The sequence below is a fragment of the Rousettus aegyptiacus genome, unplaced genomic scaffold (genome assembly GCF_014176215.1).
Source record: "Rousettus aegyptiacus isolate mRouAeg1 unplaced genomic scaffold, mRouAeg1.p scaffold_m13_p_7, whole genome shotgun sequence".
Classification (NCBI taxonomy): domain Eukaryota; kingdom Metazoa; phylum Chordata; class Mammalia; order Chiroptera; family Pteropodidae; genus Rousettus; species Rousettus aegyptiacus.
The window spans coordinates 72,033,077-72,056,204 of NW_023416310.1; the positions used below are offsets into that span (position 1 = coordinate 72,033,077).

The window sequence follows — 23,128 nt, forward strand, 5'->3', positions numbered from 1 at the left end:
TAAATTTATAGATTAACCTAGTGGGAGAATGGGCATCTTGATGAAATTGTCTTCCTAGCTAAGAATGGGGCATGTCTTTTCATTTATTCAAACTTCCTTTCTGATCTTTTGGAAGCGTTTTTACAGTGTTTTTAATATGCATTTTAGATATTTTAAGATTATGTTGCGTATTTTACTTTTTAGCATAACAGGGTCATCTTTTTATTACATTTTTATTCTTCCATTGTATCTTTTAAATGGCTGTTTATATAGATTTTTGCATGTTGATTTTAATACCTTCTTTTACAAAATTCTAGTTTTGTAGTAGATTTTCCATTGATTCTTTTGTGTATTCTAGAAATACAATCATATCATCTAAAATTATAGTTTTATCTCTCTCTTTTTTTTTTTTGCTCTAATTTGCTCTCTTTTATTTCATGGTAGTGGAATAACTCCACCATAGTGTTAAAGAATATTAGAAAAAATGGCTTTGCTTTAATGGGAAAGCTGCTAGTATTTTCTCATTAAGTAATATCCTAACTTTTTAGATGAAGTGTGTGTGTGTGTGTAGTTTATCATGTTAAGGAAGTATCCACTAACTCCTATTTCGTACAGCAATTTTAAAGTCACAAATGCATGTTGACTTTTATTATGCCTCTTCTGCTTCTATGAAAATGGTCATACAGGTTTTCATTAATTCTGTGTTTCAGTCTTTTTTTTCCTTTTCACTTTTCAGTTTGGGAGGTTTCTAGTAAGATATTCTCAAGCTCAGAGATTTTTTCCTCAGTTGTGTTTAGTCTGTTAAATTCATCAAAAGCATTCTTTGTTTCTGTCACAGAGTTTTTGATCTCTAGTGTTTCTTTTTGATTCTTTGCTAGAATTTTCCATGTCTCCTTACTTTGTCCACCTGCTCTTGCATGTTGTTTGCTTTTCCCATTAAAGCCCTCGGCATATTAACCAGTTTTTAAAAAATTCCCGGTCTGGTAATTTGAACATTCCTGCCATATCTGACCACAATTCTGCAGCTTGTTCAGTCTCGTCAAAGGTATTTTTTTTGCCTTTTAGTACACCTTATAATTTTTTTTGTTGAGAGGTGTATATGATGTACAGTAAGTCCTCAATGTAGTTGATAGGTCCTTCGAATTTAAGCAAAATGACTAAAATGAAACCAATTTACCATAGGCTAATCGATACGAACAAGAGTTAAGTGACTGCCACATCTCATCAACCATTATACCGAAATGACATTGAGTGTAACAATGTAGTTCGAGGACCAGCTAGTCCTGGCTAGAAGAAAAAACCACTGTGCACGTAGCTTTAGTAACGAGCTGGTAGGATGTGGGGTCAGGGGAAGTGTCTGTAGTTCAAGTTCTCTGTCCTCTAGTGAACTCGTGCCTCTGGACTGTGGGCCTCACGAGCGGCTCTCGCCGCACCCCCAGTGGGACAGCAGCCAGGTGGGCTGAAGTTGGGGACCCTTCCTCCACATGGGAGGCTAGAGCCAGCTGGACTTGGATCTTCCGCTTCCGGGTCAGTCAGGCTCTGATAAAACCCTAGCAGGTAGGGCTCTGGTTAACTAGTTTCTCCTGAGGGCAGACCTTGTTATCAGCAGATGCTTTGGTGAGTTTCAAAATGGTTACTTTTCCTTCCACCTGCAGGAAGTGAGGGGATTTTTCTCCCCTGGTTGAGCTCCAGGAGGTAAAACTTACAAAAGAGTGGGGACCTCCCCGGAGATTTTGACTCTCACACTTGTCCACACTGAGCCTTGGAGCAGTTCATCCATTACGGAGCAGTTCATCCATTACGGTGGATATTTCTGCTCTGAAGTTCCCCAACTGATTCGCTGAATCTGCCTGTCTCTCCAATTTTGGAGACAGCAGCTTGCCTTGTGACCTCACGTCTTTGATAAATCTGAGAAGAGCTGTTGATTTTTCAGTTTTTTCAGCTTTTAGTTTGTGTGGATGGAGTGGTGTGGCTTCTAAGCTCCTTACACAATTTTTGGATATATAGTTGACTAGTTTGGATTTTGGAAAAGTGAGTACACAATAGCCTTGGGGAGAATTAACCTACCTCTGGACTTGCCAGAGGAAACATTAGTTTCTGTGGAAGACAGTGCAGGCTGTAGAGAAAAGGCAGATTCTATTTAGGTCTCTGAGACTCACATAGGCGGGGCTATGCAGGATTTTTTTAAAGTAAGGGTTAAGAGATTTAGTTATTTACATTTTTCTAGGAAGAGGAGATTTTATATATCAGACACTGATTCCTCGGTTGAAGCTTGATTTCCTATCAAAATCTAGGACTGAATAATGTTGGCATTGTGATATTTTAACCGTGCTGTCATTGGCTGCTTGTTAACTTCTTATTGTCTCAAGAAGTATGGGGCTGCCTTACCATCTGGGTGAGTTTCCATCTCCGAAAAGAGATTTGAGGCTGAACCGGTCAGCTGGAGCTGCTCTCCAGGGCACCGTTTCTCACAAGAATGAGTGAGAAACACTGTTTTCTAGTTGCATTAGGGATTCTGAGTCCAGCTCTCCAAAGGGAGGAGCCGCAGAAACCCATCGGCTCCCATGGAAGATGGCCCAGGCTTTGGCTTTGCAAGGAGAGCAGATTTATCTTGCAGGCCACATACTCCGGATTCAAGTCTCGTGATCTCAAAGTCTAGTTTGATAAACTACTTGACCGGATTAAACCAGTGGTTCTCAGCTTGGGGCAATTTTGCCTCTCCCATCTCCTCGGGGATATCTGGCAAAGTCTGGAGAAATTTTTGGCAGTCGCAACTGCCAACATTTCTACTAGCATCTGGGTGTTGCTCAACATCCCACAATGCACAGCACGGCCCCCCTACACTCAGATGTCACCAGTGCTGAGGTTGAGAAACCCTGCTCACTTAGCGGGTTACCCCTCAAGGCGGTGTCGCTGGGCACAGGTGAATGCCTGCTTACTTTTACCGCCGGATACCAAAATGTTGCTCCGTATAGTTGTATTAATTTCCACTGTCACCGCAATGAGTGTCCCAGGGGTTTTGTGGCTTTGCTGGTCCCCTGTGCCACCAGTGCAAATCCGGTGGTTTGTAATTTGCATTTGCTTCTTCATTACTTAAGTTGAGCACCTTTCGGTACCCTTAATTGTCCATTTGGATTTTCTCTTCTGGAAAATGCTTTTTCAAGTTTTTTAATTTTTTTTCTATTGTATCACGTGCTTTTTCCTTATGGATTTGTAGGCAATCTTAATTCTACAGACTCATCTGTAGATTGATTATAGATATCTTTTCCTACTCTATGGCTAGTTCATCCATTTATGGTGTCTTTACTCTTGATACAGTCATACCAATCTATTCCTTTATAGTTAATGATTTTTATATTTTTTCTTAGAAAATCATCTTCCCCATTCTAAAAGCATAAGGCTATCCTCCTTTATCTTCTAAAAGTGATACAGTTTTGCCTTTCACAGCCATGTCATGGAGTTCTGAACCTCTCTAATTTCATTATTTTCTGTTTTATCATTTTATCCTCCAATCAGTATCATTTTCCGTTTAATTTCTTCGGGTTCTTTTCCTAAAATGTTGAATACGGAAGCATAAAATAATAAACACACACAAAAAAATAAACGCAATGTCTATGCAGAAAAAGAAGAAATTCTGCAAGTCAGAAAGAAAATGGAATGACGTTTTCTCAAGTCCCAAAAGAAAAAAAGGAAAAACCTCCATCAACCCACAATTCTATTCCCAGCGAAAATCTTTCAAAAACGAAGATAAACATTTGTTTCTAGTAAAGACAGAATAACAGGAACCAGATTTAGTCTTAAAACTGAAAAAAAAACAAAGCCAGACAAAATATATGAAACAATTTGTGAGACATTGGCTATCAGGAAATGAACAGTGATTCATGAGAGCTGGGAAATAAATGAAGGAACCGTCCGATTGTCCCAGCGTCCAGCCTTGGGAGAGTTTTCAGACTTAGGCACAAAGAGGCTAACCTGGGAGGTGGCCAGTGGACTCCCTGGGTTGAGGAGATAGGCCTGAGGGTCCAATGAGACCACAGTAGTTAAAGAGTTCTCAGGATAGAATGCCAGACAGGGCCACATGTGATGTCCTAGAATATCACTTGAAGATAGCTTATAAGTTAAAAATGGATACTATGAATCTAAAACAGTCACTAAAATAAAACACAGAGTTATAGCTAATAAGCCAACAAAGGGGATAAAATAGAGCTCTTATAGACTAAATGTGTCCCCCCCAAAGTCATATGCTGCCACCTACCCACCCTGCTCCAATGTGATGGTATTAGGGGGTGGGGTCTTTAGGAAGTCATGAGAAGGTAGGGCCCTTATGATGGCCTTATAAAAGAGACCCCAGAGAGATCCCTCCCTGCTTCTACCATTTTAGACACATCAAAAGACCTGCCCCTGTGAACCAGGAAGCAGGGTCTTACCAGATACTGAGTCTGCTGGGGCCCTGATCTTGGACTTCTCAGCCTCCAGAACTGGGAAAAATGTCTGTTGTTTATAAGCCGGCCAGTCTATGGCATTCTGTTACAGCGGCCTAAAAGGACTGAGAAAGGAATCATAAAAAACATTCAATTAATCCTAAAGAAGTCAGGAAAAGATAAGAGAACACAGAACAAATAGGACAAATAGAAAATAAATAGCAAGATGAGAGATTTAAACCCAACCATATTAATAATCACATTAAATGTGAATGGTCTTTGGATGATTTTAAATGATTATATAGAGGTAGGAGTATTATTGACATAACATACCAGGCTATTCATATTTATTACTTTGGAATATGAGGGCGGGGAATTAGCTTTCTCTATGTTTGCATCATTTGATTTGTTACACCATACGTGTATTATATTCTTCAAATAAATTGAAAAACATGAAAATCTATAATCAGAGCAGTTAGAGTCTCTTGTCTCCAGTTTTATCCGGCACATCCAGGTTGCTATTACTGCTTATCATTTTCACTCTCATGCTTGGAAGATTAAATTTTGTCCTCTGGTGCAATGGAGAAAATAAATAAAACTCCGTGCTATCTACAGTCCAACTCGATGAAGTGGAGGGAGGTTCGTGGTCGATATCACAATATACTTCACTTGTTTGGCTGCCATTCTCGGTGATATCTTGTATCCTCTCTTATCTCCTGTGGCAGAGACTGCTGGTTATCTCTCAATATCTGTTCTCTGCTTCTAAAGTAAGAGAATCTCCCATTTTTAGCTGGAAATATTGCCCTCCAGGAACAAAGACTTCATTTTCCAGTCTTCTCTGTAGATAACAGTGGTTTTATGACTAAGACCTGTCCACTGGGATGTGAGCAGAGGTGACTGCAATTCTTCTAGATTGTGCCCTTAAAAGGACGGGTACTCTATGCATTTCCTTATTCCCTCTTCCTGGTTGAGAGGTAGGCGTGGTGTTGGCCATCTTGAGCCATAGAGATGGAGAAACACTCAAGGGATGGTGGAGTAGTAATTTGGAAGGAGCCTGGTTTTCTAACTCCCTTTGGAGCTGCCCAGATGGGTTTATGGGACATAAATATCTATGGTTATTAAGGCATTGTTGTTTTGGTATCTCTATTACAGCAGTTTTAGCCATTTCCTGAATAATATAGCTCCATCCATTTTTAGTTCTCCTTTCATAATTAGAAGTGGAATGTTCCCTTTCCCGTTTAAAAAATTTTCCATGTAATCTTGACGTTAGAAGATGATAACTGTGAGAGTTTAATTTTCTCTCTCATTAGAGAAGGAAAGGAAAAATTGAATTAACACATCTAAAGCACTGTCTTTGGAAAAAATGAACAAGTGATAAATAATTTTCTGGTTATACTAATCAATACAAAAGAGATACCAATTCTTGGAAAGCTCTCTAAAAATAGATCTGTAAATTTGACATTATTTAAAGTAGTAGGCATAATAAATAACTTAGTTAAAAACTTGAAAATACTCAAAGGACAAATTGGAAGAAAAATATATTAACAAAATCGGTTAAGCAGGAAGAAATAAAAGACATAAAACCCCAAAAGAATTATCTTATAAAAAAGGTTCTACACTCAGAAGGTTCACAAATGAATCTTTCGAAAGTTTTTAAAAGAGATCATTTGTACTGTTCATACTTCTCTAGAACGAACTAAAAGGTAAAAACCTATGTAGCTGAATCTGCAAAGGACTCAAATTCCTGATGTCTAAATCTGACCTAGGAAATAGAAACAAAAGGAAAAGCAATCCCATGTTACAAAAGAATATTCCTATTTTTTCCCCCCAAAAAAAGCATGAGCCAAATCTAACTGTATTTTCAAAGTTCTAAAGGGTTGTTTCCAATACTAATGCAAGATAGATTCATTGATATGCAACTTACTATTTGAACATGTTAATAAATAGCAAACCTGACCATTTTAATAGGATTTTTTAAATCACGTGACATTCATTGTCCCTAACCTTTCTCTCTCTCACCAAATGTCTTCAAGAGTATCTACTTTAGACTGGTTGTTCAGACTCCACAGACAATTCCAGCAACATGGTAAACTAAGAAGTACAATTTATTAATGCTATTATGTAATACAGGATATCCAAAGTTTAAGTTTAGATAATTTTAGCATAAATTCTACATGCATATAAAAAGCATCATTTTAGAGTTTAAATTTCTTTTTATGTCGACCTTCTTTGTTGTGAATTTTAAATAATAAATTTTTAATGGCAAATGATGAGGGGGAAACCACGTAAAAGAGTAGCTATTCAAAATAAACAGAATCTACAGAAAAATATTGACAATTAATGATACCCCCGAAAATAAGTGGAGACCACCCAAAGTAGAACAGGCAAAGCTATTTATCCAGAGATCGCTATAGCATAGGCATCAATCACTGTCGCATGTCTTGGCAGAGACTCAAAGGTTGGCAGAGGAATGTTAAAAGCTTTACAGTGGAAAAAATGCAGAGGTTCTGGTCGGCCCTCGCTGGAGGCTGTTGGCATGAGGAAGCTGGAGGCCGCTGACTAAAAGTGGGGTGTCCTGTATGATGCGTTAGGGGTGCTTATTTGATTTTCTCTGGTTGGTCCTAACTTAGAAGTGGGGACAAAAATTAGAGAACTTCTCAGGTATTGATCAAGTCGGGATCGTTTGGGGCCCACTGTTATGTAAGTTATTGTTTAGCTTCCTGGACTGTGACTAGAGATAGCCATCTGGCTCCTCGGGGCTGTTTGTTGTAGATAAGGGTAGGTTTCCGGGTAGGTTGCAGCAATGGTAGGTCAGAGTCCTATTTGGATACGCGGTCTGGCGACTGTGTTCGTATCGTCAGTATAGCGTAATTTCGTGATTGCCTTAATCTACCATGAGCCACAGACATATTTAGGTAGAGGGTCCCTGAGACCTGGGAATTATTTCAAGGATTCCCCCAGAGTGAAAATACTGAGAAGGGCTGCCTCCGATTCTTCATTTGGGACATGCGGATAACGATACCTATTTCGGGGATTATCGTGCGGCCCGAAGGATAGGCCTTAAAAAAAAAAGTCCCCCTCGCCCCCCGAGTCAGTAAACTTTCTGGGACGTGTCCTACGGCCTGGCCCAGGTTGGGCGGCCAACGCTGGGGTGGCCATAAGCCGCCCCTCAAGATGGCGCAGGGCTGGGGTCCGATCGGACCCGGCGGGACGCGGTCCCGTGGGGAGGGGCGCATTCGCCGACAGCGCGCCGCCCCACCACGGCGGCCAGGGCCTTGTCTTGCGCCAACCCACGGCGCCACGCCGCCACGCCCGCAGGCACAACAGCTGCCACCGTGGCCGGAAGTGCGTCACGGCTGACCGGAACCAGCTCACCGCGGAGACTCCCGGGAGTTGTAGTTCCGCCCGAGTCCAGGGCCACCTACGCAGCGTTGGGAGGACTCTGGGCGCCATCTGCGTGCTATCTGCGTGCTTCCAGACTGCAGGCTGGTCTCGGGCGGCTGGCACCGGGAACCTGGTTCGTCTGAGGTGGCCGCTGCACCTCGGGCTCCGCACCGGCCTATTGAGCGGGCACGTGCGGTGACCTGCACACTGCGGGGCCGGGCGGCCGCTGGGAGGGGGGCCCCGCGCGGGGGTCTGGTGGGAGGCTCCGTCTGACGTCTTCGGCAGAGGGTCAGGGTTCTTGTCTGGTGTGGGACGGGGGCCACCTGCCGGCCAGGTCTCACCGCTTCTCTGTCCTCCCGCAGCTCGGCGTCATCGGAGTCCACTATCTGCAGGGGATCCAGTGACTACCTTGGCCCCGGTGAGCTGGGGATCAGCTTTCCCCTGAATGGTTACCCCTCTTTCCCAATGGTGGATTCGTTTTCTTCCCTTGACCCAGAGCTTCTCTGCCCAGCCAGGCCCCTGAACCCCGCTCAGGCATCCGGGCCTCCTTTGGGCAGGAGGGACTGCTGAGGAAAGCCCCCCCACCCCCACCCCCGCCCCCCGTGGACCTCACATCGCAGCCAACGGTAGGCTCTGAGCTATGAGGGCAACGAAGGAAGGCCGTGAGAGGATCGTTATTTCGGGGGTCTGCAGCGTTTGTCTTCATCGGACAAACCTTTATTAAATGTCTGAATCAGGTCCCAGGGAAGCACCGGTCCCATCCTTGGCTGGGGTCCTGTGGCGATGTTGGTCACGTGAGCAGATAAGGACCCTCACGTGTGTGTTCCCTGATAGTTACCATTACGGGGTGAATGGACAGCCGGGGAGGGCGCTCAGTTCCCACTGGGGAAGGGTGCCTAAAAATCAGACTTAAAGAGAAGTCAGGTCTCTGTAGGTGCAAAGGGGCAAAAGGGTGTGCAGGAGGAGGGGACAGCGCATGCAAAGGTGAGAAGCATCACAAGCAGGTGCTGCTGGATTTGTCATCGTAGAGGAGCTTCTGGGAGGTGAGGCTGGAGGTGGCTCAGGGAGCAGATGAAGGTAGGTTAGGGGGTGCAGACTGGATCCTGATGGTGCCTGAAGCGTTTTAAGCGAGGCAGACGCATGGTTATATATTGGTCCTTGAGTCAGAATATGCCAGCAATGAGTAGAGTTGATGGCGGCCGAAACAAAGTAGCGAGCAAAGTGAGTGGCGGATGTACCTCGGATGTGAGCATGTGGCAGCGGGCCTGGGTACCGGAAGCCGGGGCAGCGTGAGCGCACCCGTTTGCAGATGGATGAAGAAGGGAGGCCACGGAGACAGTATAGTGTAGACTGTCCTTTCACGGCAGTGGTGAAGGTGGGAAGTGATGCAGAGATGACGGATTTGTCTTTCGTTGACGCTTTCTTGTTCGAGGTGGAATGGACTTGAGCTGGGGCGAGAAAAACGAAACCAGTACTCTAAATCTAATTTTAAAGGTATCAATGTTTTCCCATTATGACTTGAACTTGGGTCTTATTAAAGGAGATTTTCCCTGTGACAATTCATGGTTTTTTTTTTTTTTTTTTACTGTTTTTACTTAGTTATATTAGAAAATATCTCAGATGCCGAGCAAAGTAAAACAAGAAACTTTTGCACCCATCATCCAGATTGAGCAGATGTTAAAGTTTATTTGCTTCATGTTTTTAAAGAACCGAAACCTTATATATATCGTACGGACCCCTTTGGCATCCTACCTGTTCCATTTCCCTTCCTCTATCTCTGGGGTCACAACTCCTGAAATTTCTATATATCCTCTGTTTTTGTTTACTTAACAAAATGTTTACTTAACAAAATGTTAAGTAAACAAAATGTATGTAGCTGTAAACAATAGATATGACTTGTGTGTTCGTATATTTGCGTATGTTTCTTTTGGATTGTCTTTTTCTTAATTATCTTTAGTATTTTTCACATATTCTAGATTTAAATCCATTTCGGGTTTTGCACAGTGCAAAAATCTTGAACAGGATTTGATTGTGTCTGACGTTTCTTCTATGGGTGGGTATATTTTGTAGCATTAAATCATTTGTAGTTGTCTAATAATCTTTAAAAATCTCTACTGAAATTGTCTCCTTTTTCATGTCTAAAAATTATGTGTGCGTGCCTTCTCTTGTTTTCTTGATCAGTCATGCTTGAAATCAGTCTATATATTATTTTTAAATATAAGCCAATTAGTTTATTGGTTTTAATAATTCCTTTCCAACAATTGATTTTAGTTTTCTCTTTTTAAATTTTTACTGGGGCACAATTTCAGATTTAAAGTTGCAATAGTAGAATAGTACAAAGGATTCCTGAACACCTTTCGTCTGAATTCCCCAAATATTAACATTTTACATTTTTATGGGGGGTGGGGGGATGTCAGGGAATTTCAAGGCCAGTTAAGGAAAAAGCTATAACCATGAGGTGACAGGAGCACATGCAAGCTTTATTGAGGAATTCACATGGGGAGGGGGCGTGTCCCTGGAAGCAGAGACCGCCAGGAGCCACTTCCCAGAGTGGAGAGGACAAGGGAACCCCTAGGCATCTGTGGGTCAGAGCCTCTTAAGGGGAGGCAGAGCAGGCCGGCTGTAGATGACTACAGAACTGCTTAGCTTTGGGCTGTGTTGAAAACACTTGCATGTTGACATTTTAGTTTGCTGCTGCTGGCCTTCTGAGCTAACAGTCTCAGGCAGCTGAGAAGAAATAAACAACCCAGGGATCACCGTACACAACCATCTTTGGCTCATTTACACAACAGCGTGCTTTATCCTTCTTTTCCTCCCCCCTCCGTACATGTATGTGTGACTCCTTCAGTGTGCGCTTCCCCAAGACAAGGACCTTTCTGTCACACCATCACAGTATAACGATCGAAATCAAGAGACTAGCGTTGATAACATGCCGTTGTCTAACCCACACATCTTACTGAGATTTCACTAATCATCTCAATAACACCCTTTCTAGCTAAAGAAATCTCAGATCATGCATTGCTGTTTTTCTTACATCTCTTCGGTGCCCCAATATTTCATTATCTTTAATGACACTGGCATTTTTGAAGAGCACAGGCCAGTCACGACAGAATGCTCCTCGATTTAGGTTTGTCCCACATTTCATCATGAATAGATAAAGGTAATACATTGGTGGCAGGATTTTTTTAATCTCCTGTATTCTTTGATTTCTCCTTTTTAAATCTCTGCTCATATTTATTTTATGTTTTCTAGATTTGCTCTTTTTTCCTATTTTGCAGTTTTTATTTAATGCATATCTTAGGGCTGTAATTTTCCTTTCAGTGTGTGTTTGTAATTATCCACCAATTTTGATATGTAGTATCTTGCAGTCATCCCAAACATTTTCATAGCCTTTTTACTATTTTCTGGTTTTATTGATTTTTGGTTTAGAGGGTGGCATCTACGCAATATTGATTTTTAAAATGTTACAGAGGTTTATTTTTTAGCTTATGTCTCAATTTTTATAACTATCCCAGATGTGCTTAAAAAGAATGTATATTCTCTGATTATCCAGTACATTCTTCTGTCTGATCCGGTAGATCAAGCTCTTGTTATTCAGATGCTATCCATCCTTACTCCATTTTTCGTATCCTAGATTTTCCTTTCTAAACCTGTGTCCTGGGATTTTACTGCAGTGGAGGATGTGTCAGTTTCCCCTCACCGCGTCAGTATCTATGTGAGTTAGAGCTGCGTATGCATCGTCTACATTCATTGGTGACGCAGATCTCCGATCGGGTCGGCTCCTGCTCCTAGCTTTGTCTGTTCGCAGTGGGTTGCTCGTTCTTGCTGTTTGTATGTTTCGTATTTTGTTTAGCAAATGTCAGACATTGTGTGTCGGCAAAAAGCCTTCTCCCTGGCTGTCACTGGGTAGAAGCTGGGAGGTGGGGGAGTTGGGGGCAGGGCGGGAGGTTGGTTGCGATGAGACTGGTCAAGAGTTGAACGGGCTGGCATTTGTTGTTGCTATGGTTACCATCAGGCCACCGCTGGCTTTGCATTTCTCTGGCATCGCCGTGCAGAGAGTGGGCTGATAGCTGTTGCTCCCTCTGCTGCTGGCCTAACCCGCGTCGACTCTCTTGGTTCTGATGCTCCGGCCTGCTTCTCAGTGCTGGCTGGTCCGGTGGAAGAGGGCAGGGTGCTGTTTCTTTCTCAGCCTTAGGAGGGTCCTGGGTCCCTGAGTGTCAGGGCTGGGGCTGTCGGGGACGCTACTCAACCCCTGTGGAAGGAGGATCTAGAAGCGTGAGCCCAGGACACAGTAGGTCGTCCCTGAGCTCTGGGAGCAACAGGGTTTGTAGCCCTTCCCCCAGCAGCGTCAGAGAAATTTCTAGAAGGATGAAGCTTTCCACAGTGGCAGCCATTCCCCTCTTCCAGACTGTCACTGCCCAGGGAGTCGTCTCTGGTCACCTGTCCAGCCCTTCTCTTTCTGCTGAGCACTCAGTGGAAGTCTGGGTTGGTTCTGTGTGTCACACATTACAACAAATGTAGTGATTTAAAGCAGTAGCCACCGGCTCACAGTTCTGCCGGCCAGAAGTCAGGGACCATCCAGGAGCTGGGTTAGGGGAAGGTTTGTTAGGAGGACCAGGGTCCCCCACTTCAGGGTATGAGAGGACGAACGAGGAGAGAAGGGATCGACGTGACCCCGAGGGTGAGCCCAGCCGCCCGTACCGCTACACTCGGTGCCCTTACTCTCATTCTCCACCATGTGTCTAGCAGATTTCAGCCCATCGCGTCCCACTGTCACCCCCATACCTCACTTCCGGTGACACGCAGCCCCTCCCATTTATCAAGACACGGAAGTTGCTTTCTTAAGAGTATTCCGTTTTTCCTTCTCGTGGTAAAGACGAACGGAAACGGGTGTGAGAGAGGTGTTCGGAGCCAGCACTAGCCCCGCGGCTCCTGTCCCCGGGCGGGGGCGTCCCCCTGTGTGCCATAGTTCATCGCCAACACCCGCCCTTCTCCTCCAGGGGAAGGCCTCTGGGGGGAGGTCATGGAGAGAAACCCCAGGAAGATATGCGTATATTCTTATGAAATACTTAAATATTAAACAATGAGCACGTTTGTTTTAAGAAGTAGGAAGCTGAAATTTATTGGTTTCGTTAAGCAGTGTCACCATAAAAATAAATTATTTTTTTAAAAAAGTAGAAAATGGCACTATGTAAAACCAAATGCAAACAATCCTACAATGCGAGGGTAACCATTGCTAACACTTTGTGTGTTTTCTACAGAAGTTTTCTTTACGCGATTATAAAATCCCATCCCATGTGCTGAAGCGGATACATACAGTCAGGAAGGGGAAGCCAGTGTCTCCAGCCCCTGTTTTTGACCTACGCTGGAGGGTCCGCCTCCCCGCATTAGCTTCCTGGGGCTGAGTAACACAGTACGACCAGCTGAGTGGCTTAAACGACAGAAATTTGATCTCTCGCAGTTCTGGAGGCCAGGAGTCCAAGATCAAGGTGTCGCGGGGTCTGTTTCGTCTGAGGCTGAGGGGGTTTATTGGCATTCTGTCGCTCCTTGGTTTCTGCTGCGTCACCCCGATCTCTGCCTTCATCTTCATGTGACATTCTTCCCGTGTGTGTCTCTGCATCCTCAGTTCCTGTTTTATAAGGACACAGTCGTATTGGATTAGGGCCCACCCTCCTGGCCTCATTTGAGCTTGATCATCTGCAAAGACTATTTCTAAATAAGGTCACACCGAGGTACTGAGGGCTACGGCTCCAGTATATATCTTCTGGGGACACAATTCACCCCACCCGACGTCCCGAACAGGATGGTATCTCAGGGAAGCCACAGCTGTCCAGTCACTCCAGGTTATAAGAAAGAACAGTCCCCTGACTGCTCCGTGTAGAGCACACGGCACTCTCACATCCGGGTCCAGCTTCTCCCTGCCCCCCACCCCCACCCACGGAGCTGCAGGTGTGGAACCGCCCCGGGGGACCGGCCTGTCTCTGCTCCTGCCAGCACTTCTTCTTCTCACTGGATTTCTTCTCCCTCCTCCAGGGCTGGGGTACGAGCGGGGGAAGTACAGTCAGGCGCCACTTAACGATGGGGACGCATCCTGAGAAACGCGTCCTTACCTGCTTTGGCGGTAGCGTGAACATCGCGGGGTGCACGTGCGGACACCTAGCCGGCACAGCCTGCCTCATGCCGAGGCGTGTGCTAAGCGTGTGACCCCCAGGCTACACTGTAGCTTGTGCGGCACGTTTCTGTGCAAAACAGCTCAAGATCCAGTCAGGAGGACATGTCCGAGGAGGATGCTGGCATCACCTGACATCCTATTTCACGCAAACTTTTCCTTATAAGTAGAAAGAGTGTGCTCTAAAGTAACAGTAGAAGCCATAGTGTGATATGTAAGCCAGTAACACTGTCCTCTGCCACCGTTACCAGGTACGCACTGTGCGTAATTATATGCGCGGTACTTTCACACGACTGACCGGCAGTGAGTGCAGTGGCTGGTTTACCCCAGCATCACAGACACTCGAGTGATGCGGTGCCCTACAGCAGGACTTTGAGGCTCCATCACACTCTATGGGGTGCCTCTCACTCCTGCCCCTGTCCTCACTGGGCCGCCACGGTGGCCTTAGCCAGCCTCTAACTTCCGAATTCTTCAGCCGGGAACCTGGCTCCTGTTTCTGGGTCCCCCGTGCCCTACACTCTCTCTCATGCTCCCCTCTGGTGAACTCCTGGGCACCTAAGAGTTTCTGCAGGTGGACACACACTCAGCCTGGGGGCGCGAGGGTGGTTCCCCCTTTTGCAGGATCCCTGCAGGCTCCCTGGGCTGTTCCCTGGAGCCCCCCTGACTGGCTTGGGGAAGAAAACCCCACACTGCCCGCCTCCAGCAGCTGGTTCTCCGATTGTTTCCATCTCTCGAAGGAAAGAACCTGTTGAGGTGTGTGTGGCAGCTTCTCCTTAGAACTCGGGATGTCTGTGGTTTAGCTAACACTCCGCGGCACCTGGGAAAACCCCATCTGGCCCCCCGGTATCCGCCCGTGAATCATCTGCTCGTGCGGGCTGCTTCGTCAGTCTCTGGTATTGCTGGAAGATCTTTCCACGTTAGATATCTCTTCTGTCGTCGTTAGAGTCAATCTCATAGCTTGGCATGCTTGAATTGTATCATAATTTATTAACCAGTCTTTTATTTTTAAGCACTTAGGTAGTCTCCAGTGTTTTAAAAAGCACCGCCACAATTCTTCAGAGAGTTTGTGTAATTCCGGAGTTTTAGCGTCTCTGCAGGCCTCTTGGCTCCAACTCCAGTGTCTCTGTCCTCAGTAGGAAGGAACATCCCTAAGACCCACCTCGTGTCTGTTCAGGAGAGAGCTAGCTGTGGGGTCTGGCTGACGATTCCGGCCGCGGTACATTTGCTCCTGAACATCCGTGTCCCTGTTCCCTTGGAAAATGAGCAAAGGAGGAGGAAGGCTCAGGAGAAGCCATCAGATCTTGTCTCATTTTGGGAAGCGGCAGAGCCATGCCGGGGGTGCTACCCGGGCAGAGCTGGGCTCAGCGGAGCCTGCACAGTTCTTAATAAAAGTCACTGTTGACCAAATTGCAGCTTTGAGAGGAGACACAAACAAAACTTCGCAGGATCCATGAGGGAGTTGAGGGCTCCAGGTTAATAAACTTCCATTTGCCTTCGCTGAGCACCATTCAAGGGACTCTGCCCTCAAGGACCCGTTTCATATTTTCCTGTGAATTTCCCCAACGCCGGGGATAGATAGGACTGGTGATGGGAGCTTTGGCTTAGGAGATTAGTAGGCTGCAGAGATTTTTAAAATAACTCTTCAGAACTGATCAAATACGAAATGCCTGTTTGTCATAGAAAAGTTTGGAAAATTCATCAAAGTACAAAGAAAAAAAACTTAAATGGTCATTATCCAACTCCCCAAAGCTAACTACTACTACCGTTTTATCTTTCGTCGTTTCAGAGATTATTCTGTATGAGTGTGTGCGCACGTGTGTGTGTGTGTGTGTGTGTGTGTGTTAGAACAAGTAGTGTTCAACCAGCGTTTTCGGCTATCGGTATCTATTAATAGTTTTCCGTGATTTCATTTTTTCACCGCATAATGTTTCTTTCCCTTTGATGTGGCAAATTCATTTCCCTAGTCCTCTGCAGTTGGATATTTAGTTGTGTTTTTTTTCAGTCTTGCTAAATTTGTAATAAATATCTTGGCCACTCAATCTTTGCCCAAACTCATGACTTTCTTCAGAATAAATTTCTGTTAAATTCCTGGGTTATGGTGGACATGGGGTAGTAGACTGCTCATTCATTAGTGAGCCACAGAGCTACATACCTATTAAGTAGAGAAAAACAAACAAACAAAGTTCAAGCCCCCGGGCTGGGTCCCCATCACGTTCTAACGTTTGGGGTCCTTGGAGGAACCTCTGGCTCTCCTGTGCCTGGGGTGGTGCAGCGGCTGATTCCGAGGCTCACGTCCTTTCCCCCACCCCAACCTCTGCCTCCGCAGGTGTCTGCTTTTCCCAGACCAGCCAAGAAGGACCATGTGCCAGGTGAGTGTGGCGTTTCTTTATACTGCGCTCTGTTTTACCGCAGATTTCACGTTGCTCATAAGAATGCATCCAATAACACAAAATGCAAACGAATCAGGATCAGGGAAAACAGGAAGCGAATGGAAGATCAGAGCCGCGGGAAGGGCGGAGCGGATTCGCTACAGAGGCTGCTGGGGTTATTAGCTGCCCTGTGAATTTTAAGCCCGGTATTTCTGGCACTGTGAAATGACAGATTCCATCCAATATCTGACTTGTGTGGTGTGCCTGGGACAAGCATGTCACCTTCACGGCAAGTCTTTTCCAGTATAAGCCGTGGACGTTGTGCCAGTGCAGACATCTATGACGACAGCTGTTGAGGGAATCAGATACTCAGACCTGCAAACACAGCCTGGTTATGATCCGGGCTGACCTAGAAAAAACACTGTATTAACACATGAATAGTATGTTCTTCAAATGATCCGCACAGTGCTTTTGACAGAGGAGAGCAAACAGCTCACTGTTCCTCAGTCTTTGCCAGGGGCAGTTGGGGGGGTGATGGCGGGGCGATGGCCCAGGCTCGCTCGGCCCTCTCTCCTCAAGTTCCAGGTGGTGGCCGCCTTTTCCCTCTGCAGGACTTACACCTCATCCATCTGCCCTTGGCCTCCCTGGAACCGTTTCTCAGTCATCATTATCTTTCTTCAGACATCAGTGACATCGTTGTTTGCCATCAACCTGTCTGCATTCTCATGCGCCTCTATTCTCTCCCTACCCTGGTGTTTAGGGACACGTGAGCACCAAGTGCACTGGCCAGAACCCTTGAAGTTACGAGAGCCAGAAACGCAGCTAGAGCAAGTGCAGGACAAACAGAATCTAGGCAGTACCCCGTACCGTGGGGCGAGCAGGCGTGCAGCTGGGACTCGGAGCTCTGAGTCACAGAGAGGACCCCAGATATTGTCAGGAGTCTTTCTTGTCCCTTGTCCCTGTTTCTGGGACTTCCTTCTGTCATACTGACTTCACGTAACCCGAAATAGAACGCCCAAATAGCTCCCACAGCTCACATTACAAATTTTGCCATAGAAAGGGACCGAGGCTCCTCAAATAGAGCCAGTTCGCAAGATCTTTGGGAAAGACTCCGATTGGCCCAGCCTAGTTTGGGGTGGGGCCGAGAGGCTGGGTCTCTGCTCCGGTTGCGGGGAGGGAGAGCGTGAGTCCCACAGAAGACGAGGCCTCGTGGACACACGTTGGAGCTGTCCACTCCAGGAAGAGGTACAGTCACAGGGTCTTAGTTCCTAGCCCAGAGACCTGTCTGAATGGGAGTGTTTATGCTTAATAAAGCCAGGCCTATCTGGAGGTTCAATACCAGAAACATCTGGGGCCAGGACAGGTATGAGAGGCTGAAAACAAGGTGGTGACCCCACACCACAGCCTTCTCGGAAGAGAGAGCTGGCCACGACAGGAGGCCGGCAGACCTGGATGTGAAGCTGCAAGTTTCCTTTGGTGCTGTTGGGAAGCTGTTGTTTTGTGGGAAACCAAGTCTCACTGGGACTCTCCCTGCGTCAGGGCCGTCTGCAATAAAGATGACAATAAAAGCATTCCGACTCCATCTGTTGAGCACTTAACGTTCCCGTCTCTGTGTTTTTCATCTGTTGTTTCATGAATCGACGTGTGAGCTAGGTGTCAGGAACCCCTCCTCCCACTTTACTGATGCACAGACGGACAGAGACCCGGGCCCTTCATGTTTGTGCTAAAACTGCAGTTGTATCTTCCAGTTCCATGTCCCCAGCATCACACACCTGCTTCCGACACGGCAGCCGGCGGCCCCTGGCGGGTACTGAGCACCGGAAGTGTCATCAGGGCGGCCGCGGACCTGAATTTTTAATTTACACTTACATTTGAAAACCAAATCAGCGTATTTTTTTTTCCATTAAACACAACTTCATTGCTTTTATAGGACTAAACTTCACCAAATGGAATTGGAGCTATAGTGTCTGAGGTGAGATGTACTGTAAGAGGCAAATACGCCAGGTTTTGAAGATGTGATGTGAAAAAATATATATGTTAGTGATTTAAAAATGATTATATGTTTAAATGATAACATTTTTGATGTAGTAGGTTAAACAAGAGGTATCATTAAAATTCATTTGTTTACTTTTTTAAAAAGTATGACTAGCAGAATTTATTTTTGAAACCATGTTATCAAGGTATGATTGACATACAAATATCCGTGTACATTTAATTAGACCACTTGATGAGTTTACAGATAAATGTGTACCCATGAAACCATCACCACAATCACAGCCATACATTTCCATCAAATCCAAGTTTCCTCCCATCCCGCTTTTTACGTATATATTTTTTTTCTTTTGTGGTAAGTTCATGTAACAAAAGATCTGCCCTCTTAGCAAAAATTTAAATACACTCTGCAGTATTGCTAACTACAAGCCCTAGTACCGCAGCGCTACTCCCTAGTGCTGAGAATTTGACTATTTTAGATTCTTCATAAAAGTGGGATCACGTGGTATTTGCCCTTCTGTGTCTGGCTTATTTATCTTAGCATAATGTTCTCCAGCTCCATGAATGTCACAAATGCTGTGATTTCCTTCTTTCTCATGGCTGAATAATATCCCATTGTGTGTACATGCCACATTTTCTTTATCCATGCACCCACTGATGGACAGTTAGGGTGTCGACATCTCTTGGCTGTTGTGAATAATGCTGTAATGAACATGGATGTGCAGATGTGTCTTCAAGATCCTGCACTCAATAAGACTGTCATCTTCAGAGATGCATTTGCTTCTTTATGATTTGGATGCCTTTTGTCTCTTTTTCTTGCCTAGTTCTGACTGGACATCAGTCCTGTGTGAATAGGAGAGGCATATTTACCTTTGCCATGAGATTTATAATGCTTTCATGTTGCTACCTAATATATTTTTGTTTCAACATGAATATGCTTTAGTATTTCTTGGAAGGCAGGTCTAGTAGTGATGAACAACCTCTGTTTTTGTTTGGGAAAATCTTTCTCCTTCATTTTTAAAGGAAAGTTTTACCAGGTGTAGTATTCTTGGTTAGCAGTCCTCCTCCCGGCCCCCCGCCCCCAGTACTTTGAGTATATCATCCCGCCCTCTCCTGGTCTGTGAGGTTTCTGCTGAGTAAGCCACGCATAGTCTTAAGGGGATTCCCTTACATATAACAACTTGTTTCTCTCTCGCTGTTTTCAAAATTCTCTGTCTTTGATATTTGGCGATTTAATTATAATGTGTCTCACTATAGACTTCCTTGAGTTCAACTCATTTGGGGATATTTGGAAATCACGAACGTGGATTTCCATTTCCCTCCCTAGATTTGGGAAGTATTCGGTCATTATTTCTTTAAATAAGCTATCTTCTTTATCTCCTCTCATCTGGGACTCCGGTTATGCATGTATTGGTTCTGTTGTTGATGTTCTATAAATACCATAGATTTTCTTCACTCTTTTTCATTTTTTTTTTAACTTCCTCTGACTACTTTCAAATGAGTAGTCTTCGAGTTCACTGGTTCTTTATTCTGTTCGATTGAGTCTGATGTTGAAGCTCCTATCAAATTTTTCAGTATATTTATTGTAGTCTTCAGTTCCAGGATTTCTGTTTGGTTGTTTATGGTTTCTGTGCCTTTGTTGAACTTCTCCTTTTGTTCATACTGTACCATTTCACACTTGTCTGATCAGCAGACACTTAAACGTGTCACAATACCAAGGTTTCCCCAAAGGACATGAGAAAGGGGAAGCTCGCATACTGTGTGGGTGGAGGAGTAACCTGACGCAGGCAGTACCACAGCCCCAGGAGCATCCTGACCTGACAGCAGTCCCGTCCACACCGTAACCCCAAAGCCTGCCCTGCCTTCCTGTGGACTAACAGCCCAGCCCACCTGCAGACCTTAGCATCCGGCCCTCCTACCCACAGATCGCACCCATGGACCATGGCTGTGGGCCTGCCCACTGACCCCACCAACCAACTCTCCCAGAATCTCTGATCAGGGTGACTGGTAAAGGTGTTTTCTCTCCAAAAAACATTTGGGAAAGACTGGAAGATGTGATTGCTTCTTTACATGCAGATAGCAATGCAAAGTTGTAAAGATGATGAAAAATCTGGTAAACATAACACCAAAGGAACCTAATAAAAGCCCAATAACTGACCCTAAGGAAACAGAGATCTATGAACTGCCTTTTCATAGGAATGTCCTCCTGACATCAGAACATCCTGTTGCTTTTTCATGACTGCTCAGGCGCAGCCTCCAGTAAAGCTTAACTTGACATCAATACATTGAATTTGACCGCTGTCTTCTTTGGGTCTGTTCTGTACGTAAATACACTATCATCATAAATACACTGTCATCATTCAGTGTAACCTTACTATACAGAAGTCCACGCTGTTCATCTCACTCCAGCAGACTCTAAATGCCTTTAGGATAGGACCAATGTAGCATTCAGCTTTTGGACCCCAAGCGCCAAGCAGAATGCCAGTAACACACCGGGTCTTCAATAGAGCCTTGCTCACCGAATGAATGAATGAATGAACGAACAAATGGAGATCCAAAGGTGAGATCTTTCCTAATATTATTTTTCTCACCCACAAAATGCACAAAGTTAGGGGCACACTCAGTTCCTGTATGACTTAGCATGGGGTGACCTGACTCTGAACATGGCAAGATCCATCTCCTCCACGCCTTTGCCATAGTACTCTGTTGCAAGCACTTAATAGTAATTGGGAATATGCTGTTTTAGGAACCACTGTCATTCAGAGATGTGGCTGTGGGCTTCACCCGTAAGGAGTGGCAGCAGCTGGACCCTACGCAGAGGACCCTGTACAGGGATGTGATGCTGGAGAACTATAGCCACCTGGTGTCAGTGGGTGAGGAAGCCCTCTCACGTCCCCGATCATGTCTGAGCTCCTTTCTTTTCTCAGCTATATAAAACTTCTTAAGTACTAAAAGTGTTTGGCCTTGGGTTTCAGTTGTCAAAGAGTCTTGCTCTCATCTCGCCTGCATTATATGTTTTCTGAATTTACTTCCCAAGCAAAATATCTATTCTTGGCCAAAATGTAAATGTTTATTGTGTGGCCTGAAACTTCTGCTTCCTTATATGGCTCAGATCGCTCAGCATAAATCCTGTAACCATTTTTCATGAACAGGGTGTCAACTCACCAAACCAGCCGTGATCTCCAGGTTGGAGCAGGGGCAAGAACCATGGGTGGAGGAAGACGAAATCCTTGGATGGGGCTTTCCAGGTAAGAGAGAAGCAGCTTGCAGGGGGACCGTGGACATAACGTTTCCATGAGGTCACAAAGCAGAACCTTGGATTTTTGTTTTGTTTTGTTTCAGGCAACTGTTCTTAAAAGCCTTGGACCTTTGCAAGCAGCTGTGGACATTTGGCCTCAGACCTTGAGAGGCCCAAATGATTCCTGCACACATCACACAGCACTACACCATAACTCCCTTTTCCCTGGATTTTGGAGAAAGACATAATCTATATCTATTTATCCTTTTATTCTGCCTTGCCATCCAAGACCTCGCTTGCTCAGTCTTTCTCTAGAATCTTGACTCTTACAGTTTCCGCCATGGTTATGAAATAGTCTTTTTCATGCAGTCAGGGATCCATACATTTGCCTTATTCTATAACTCTGTCATTTTGTGCCACTCATTTTAATTTTAGTTGTTTTTTTCCTTCACTGTGAGATGCCTCAAAAACCTATTTGCTACCCTTCGTATGACTTTAAGTTCCTCCTCTTTTCAAAACCACGTAATATGTGGCTCTGTGTTTTCTAGTTGGTGATAACTGAAGCTTTTCCCTCAACCCAGTGTAACTCCGTGGGAAGAAGAGCATTTATTTTATTCTTCCTTATTTCCGTGGGACTTACATGGTGGACATTGGCTATCTCCTTCCTCTTTTTTTAGGGCGAGGATCTTTTATCAAGCTTTTGTTCAGGGCTGTTGTTTTAATCGGATACAGAGAGGATCACCTAGAGAGCTTTAAAAATAGCCCCTGGCTAGGTTCCAGCCCACTCCAGATGGGAAAGACCTGGGGATTGATTTGATCTCATGGGAAATCAGTAGTGGGGCTCGGGGAATGGAAACATTTCCAAGCAAAGGCGCTCCACGGCTGCTCTGGGTCTGGGAGCCAGAGGTGAAACAGCAGCTACAATTTGTTGTTTAAAAGGTAAATGAAGAAAAAAGCCAATGAGGATCTGAAACAAAGGATGGTGGGTCCAACATTTAAGATTGTCAAAGCAGACTGCTCAGTAATGTGGACGCCACACCCCTTAGGGCTGTCAGCCGGATTTGTTATTGAGGAACCGTGACTGAAGAAAGTGGCCATCCAAGCCATGAGAGTACAACAGGGAATCATCCTGAGGCCAAGGACGCCTTGCATTTTGGTCTAGGACCCTTATTCTTGTGTTCTCATACTGGGTATCACACAGATCTGAGAGGTCCATGTGAGGATAAGTCACCGCAGAATGGACCTCTGGCTCGAACGCAGTTCCCTTAACAGTAAAGGACTTGCTGCTTTGAGAAAGTTGATTTGGTGTGCATGATGAAGGGGAGCTTACGGTGGGAAGGACACGGAAAATGCAGATTAGCGAAGAGTCTGTTTGTAACGCAGGAATGAAGTGAGGGAACTCTCACCCGGGTTCACTTCTTTTAACCTGAGTCCTTTGCTCATACTTCCTGAACCCTTCTCTTGTGATTCTTCCAGAAACCCTTGTCTTTCTCTGGTCCTTGCTAATAGTTCCTAAGTATCCTGCTCTCCTGATGGGGCCTCCTGATGAGCCCCTCCCTTTTGCCTAGGGTTGCTA

The 23,128-nt window shown here is 45.1% G+C and overlaps 1 protein-coding gene across 1 annotated transcript; it reads left to right on the forward strand.

The window, feature by feature from the left end:
- Positions 1–7,574: 7,574 nt before the first annotated feature.
- LOC107515898 lies at positions 7,575–17,904 on the forward strand. Its single transcript, XM_036225061.1, has 5 exons — positions 7,575–7,615; positions 7,719–7,970; positions 8,147–8,202; positions 16,280–16,322; positions 16,934–17,904. Exons 1-5 carry the CDS (start codon positions 7,575–7,577, stop codon positions 17,310–17,312), a joined length of 771 nt encoding a protein of 256 aa, XP_036080954.1. The 3' UTR covers positions 17,313–17,904.
- The last annotated feature ends 5,224 nt before the right edge of the window (positions 17,905–23,128 follow it).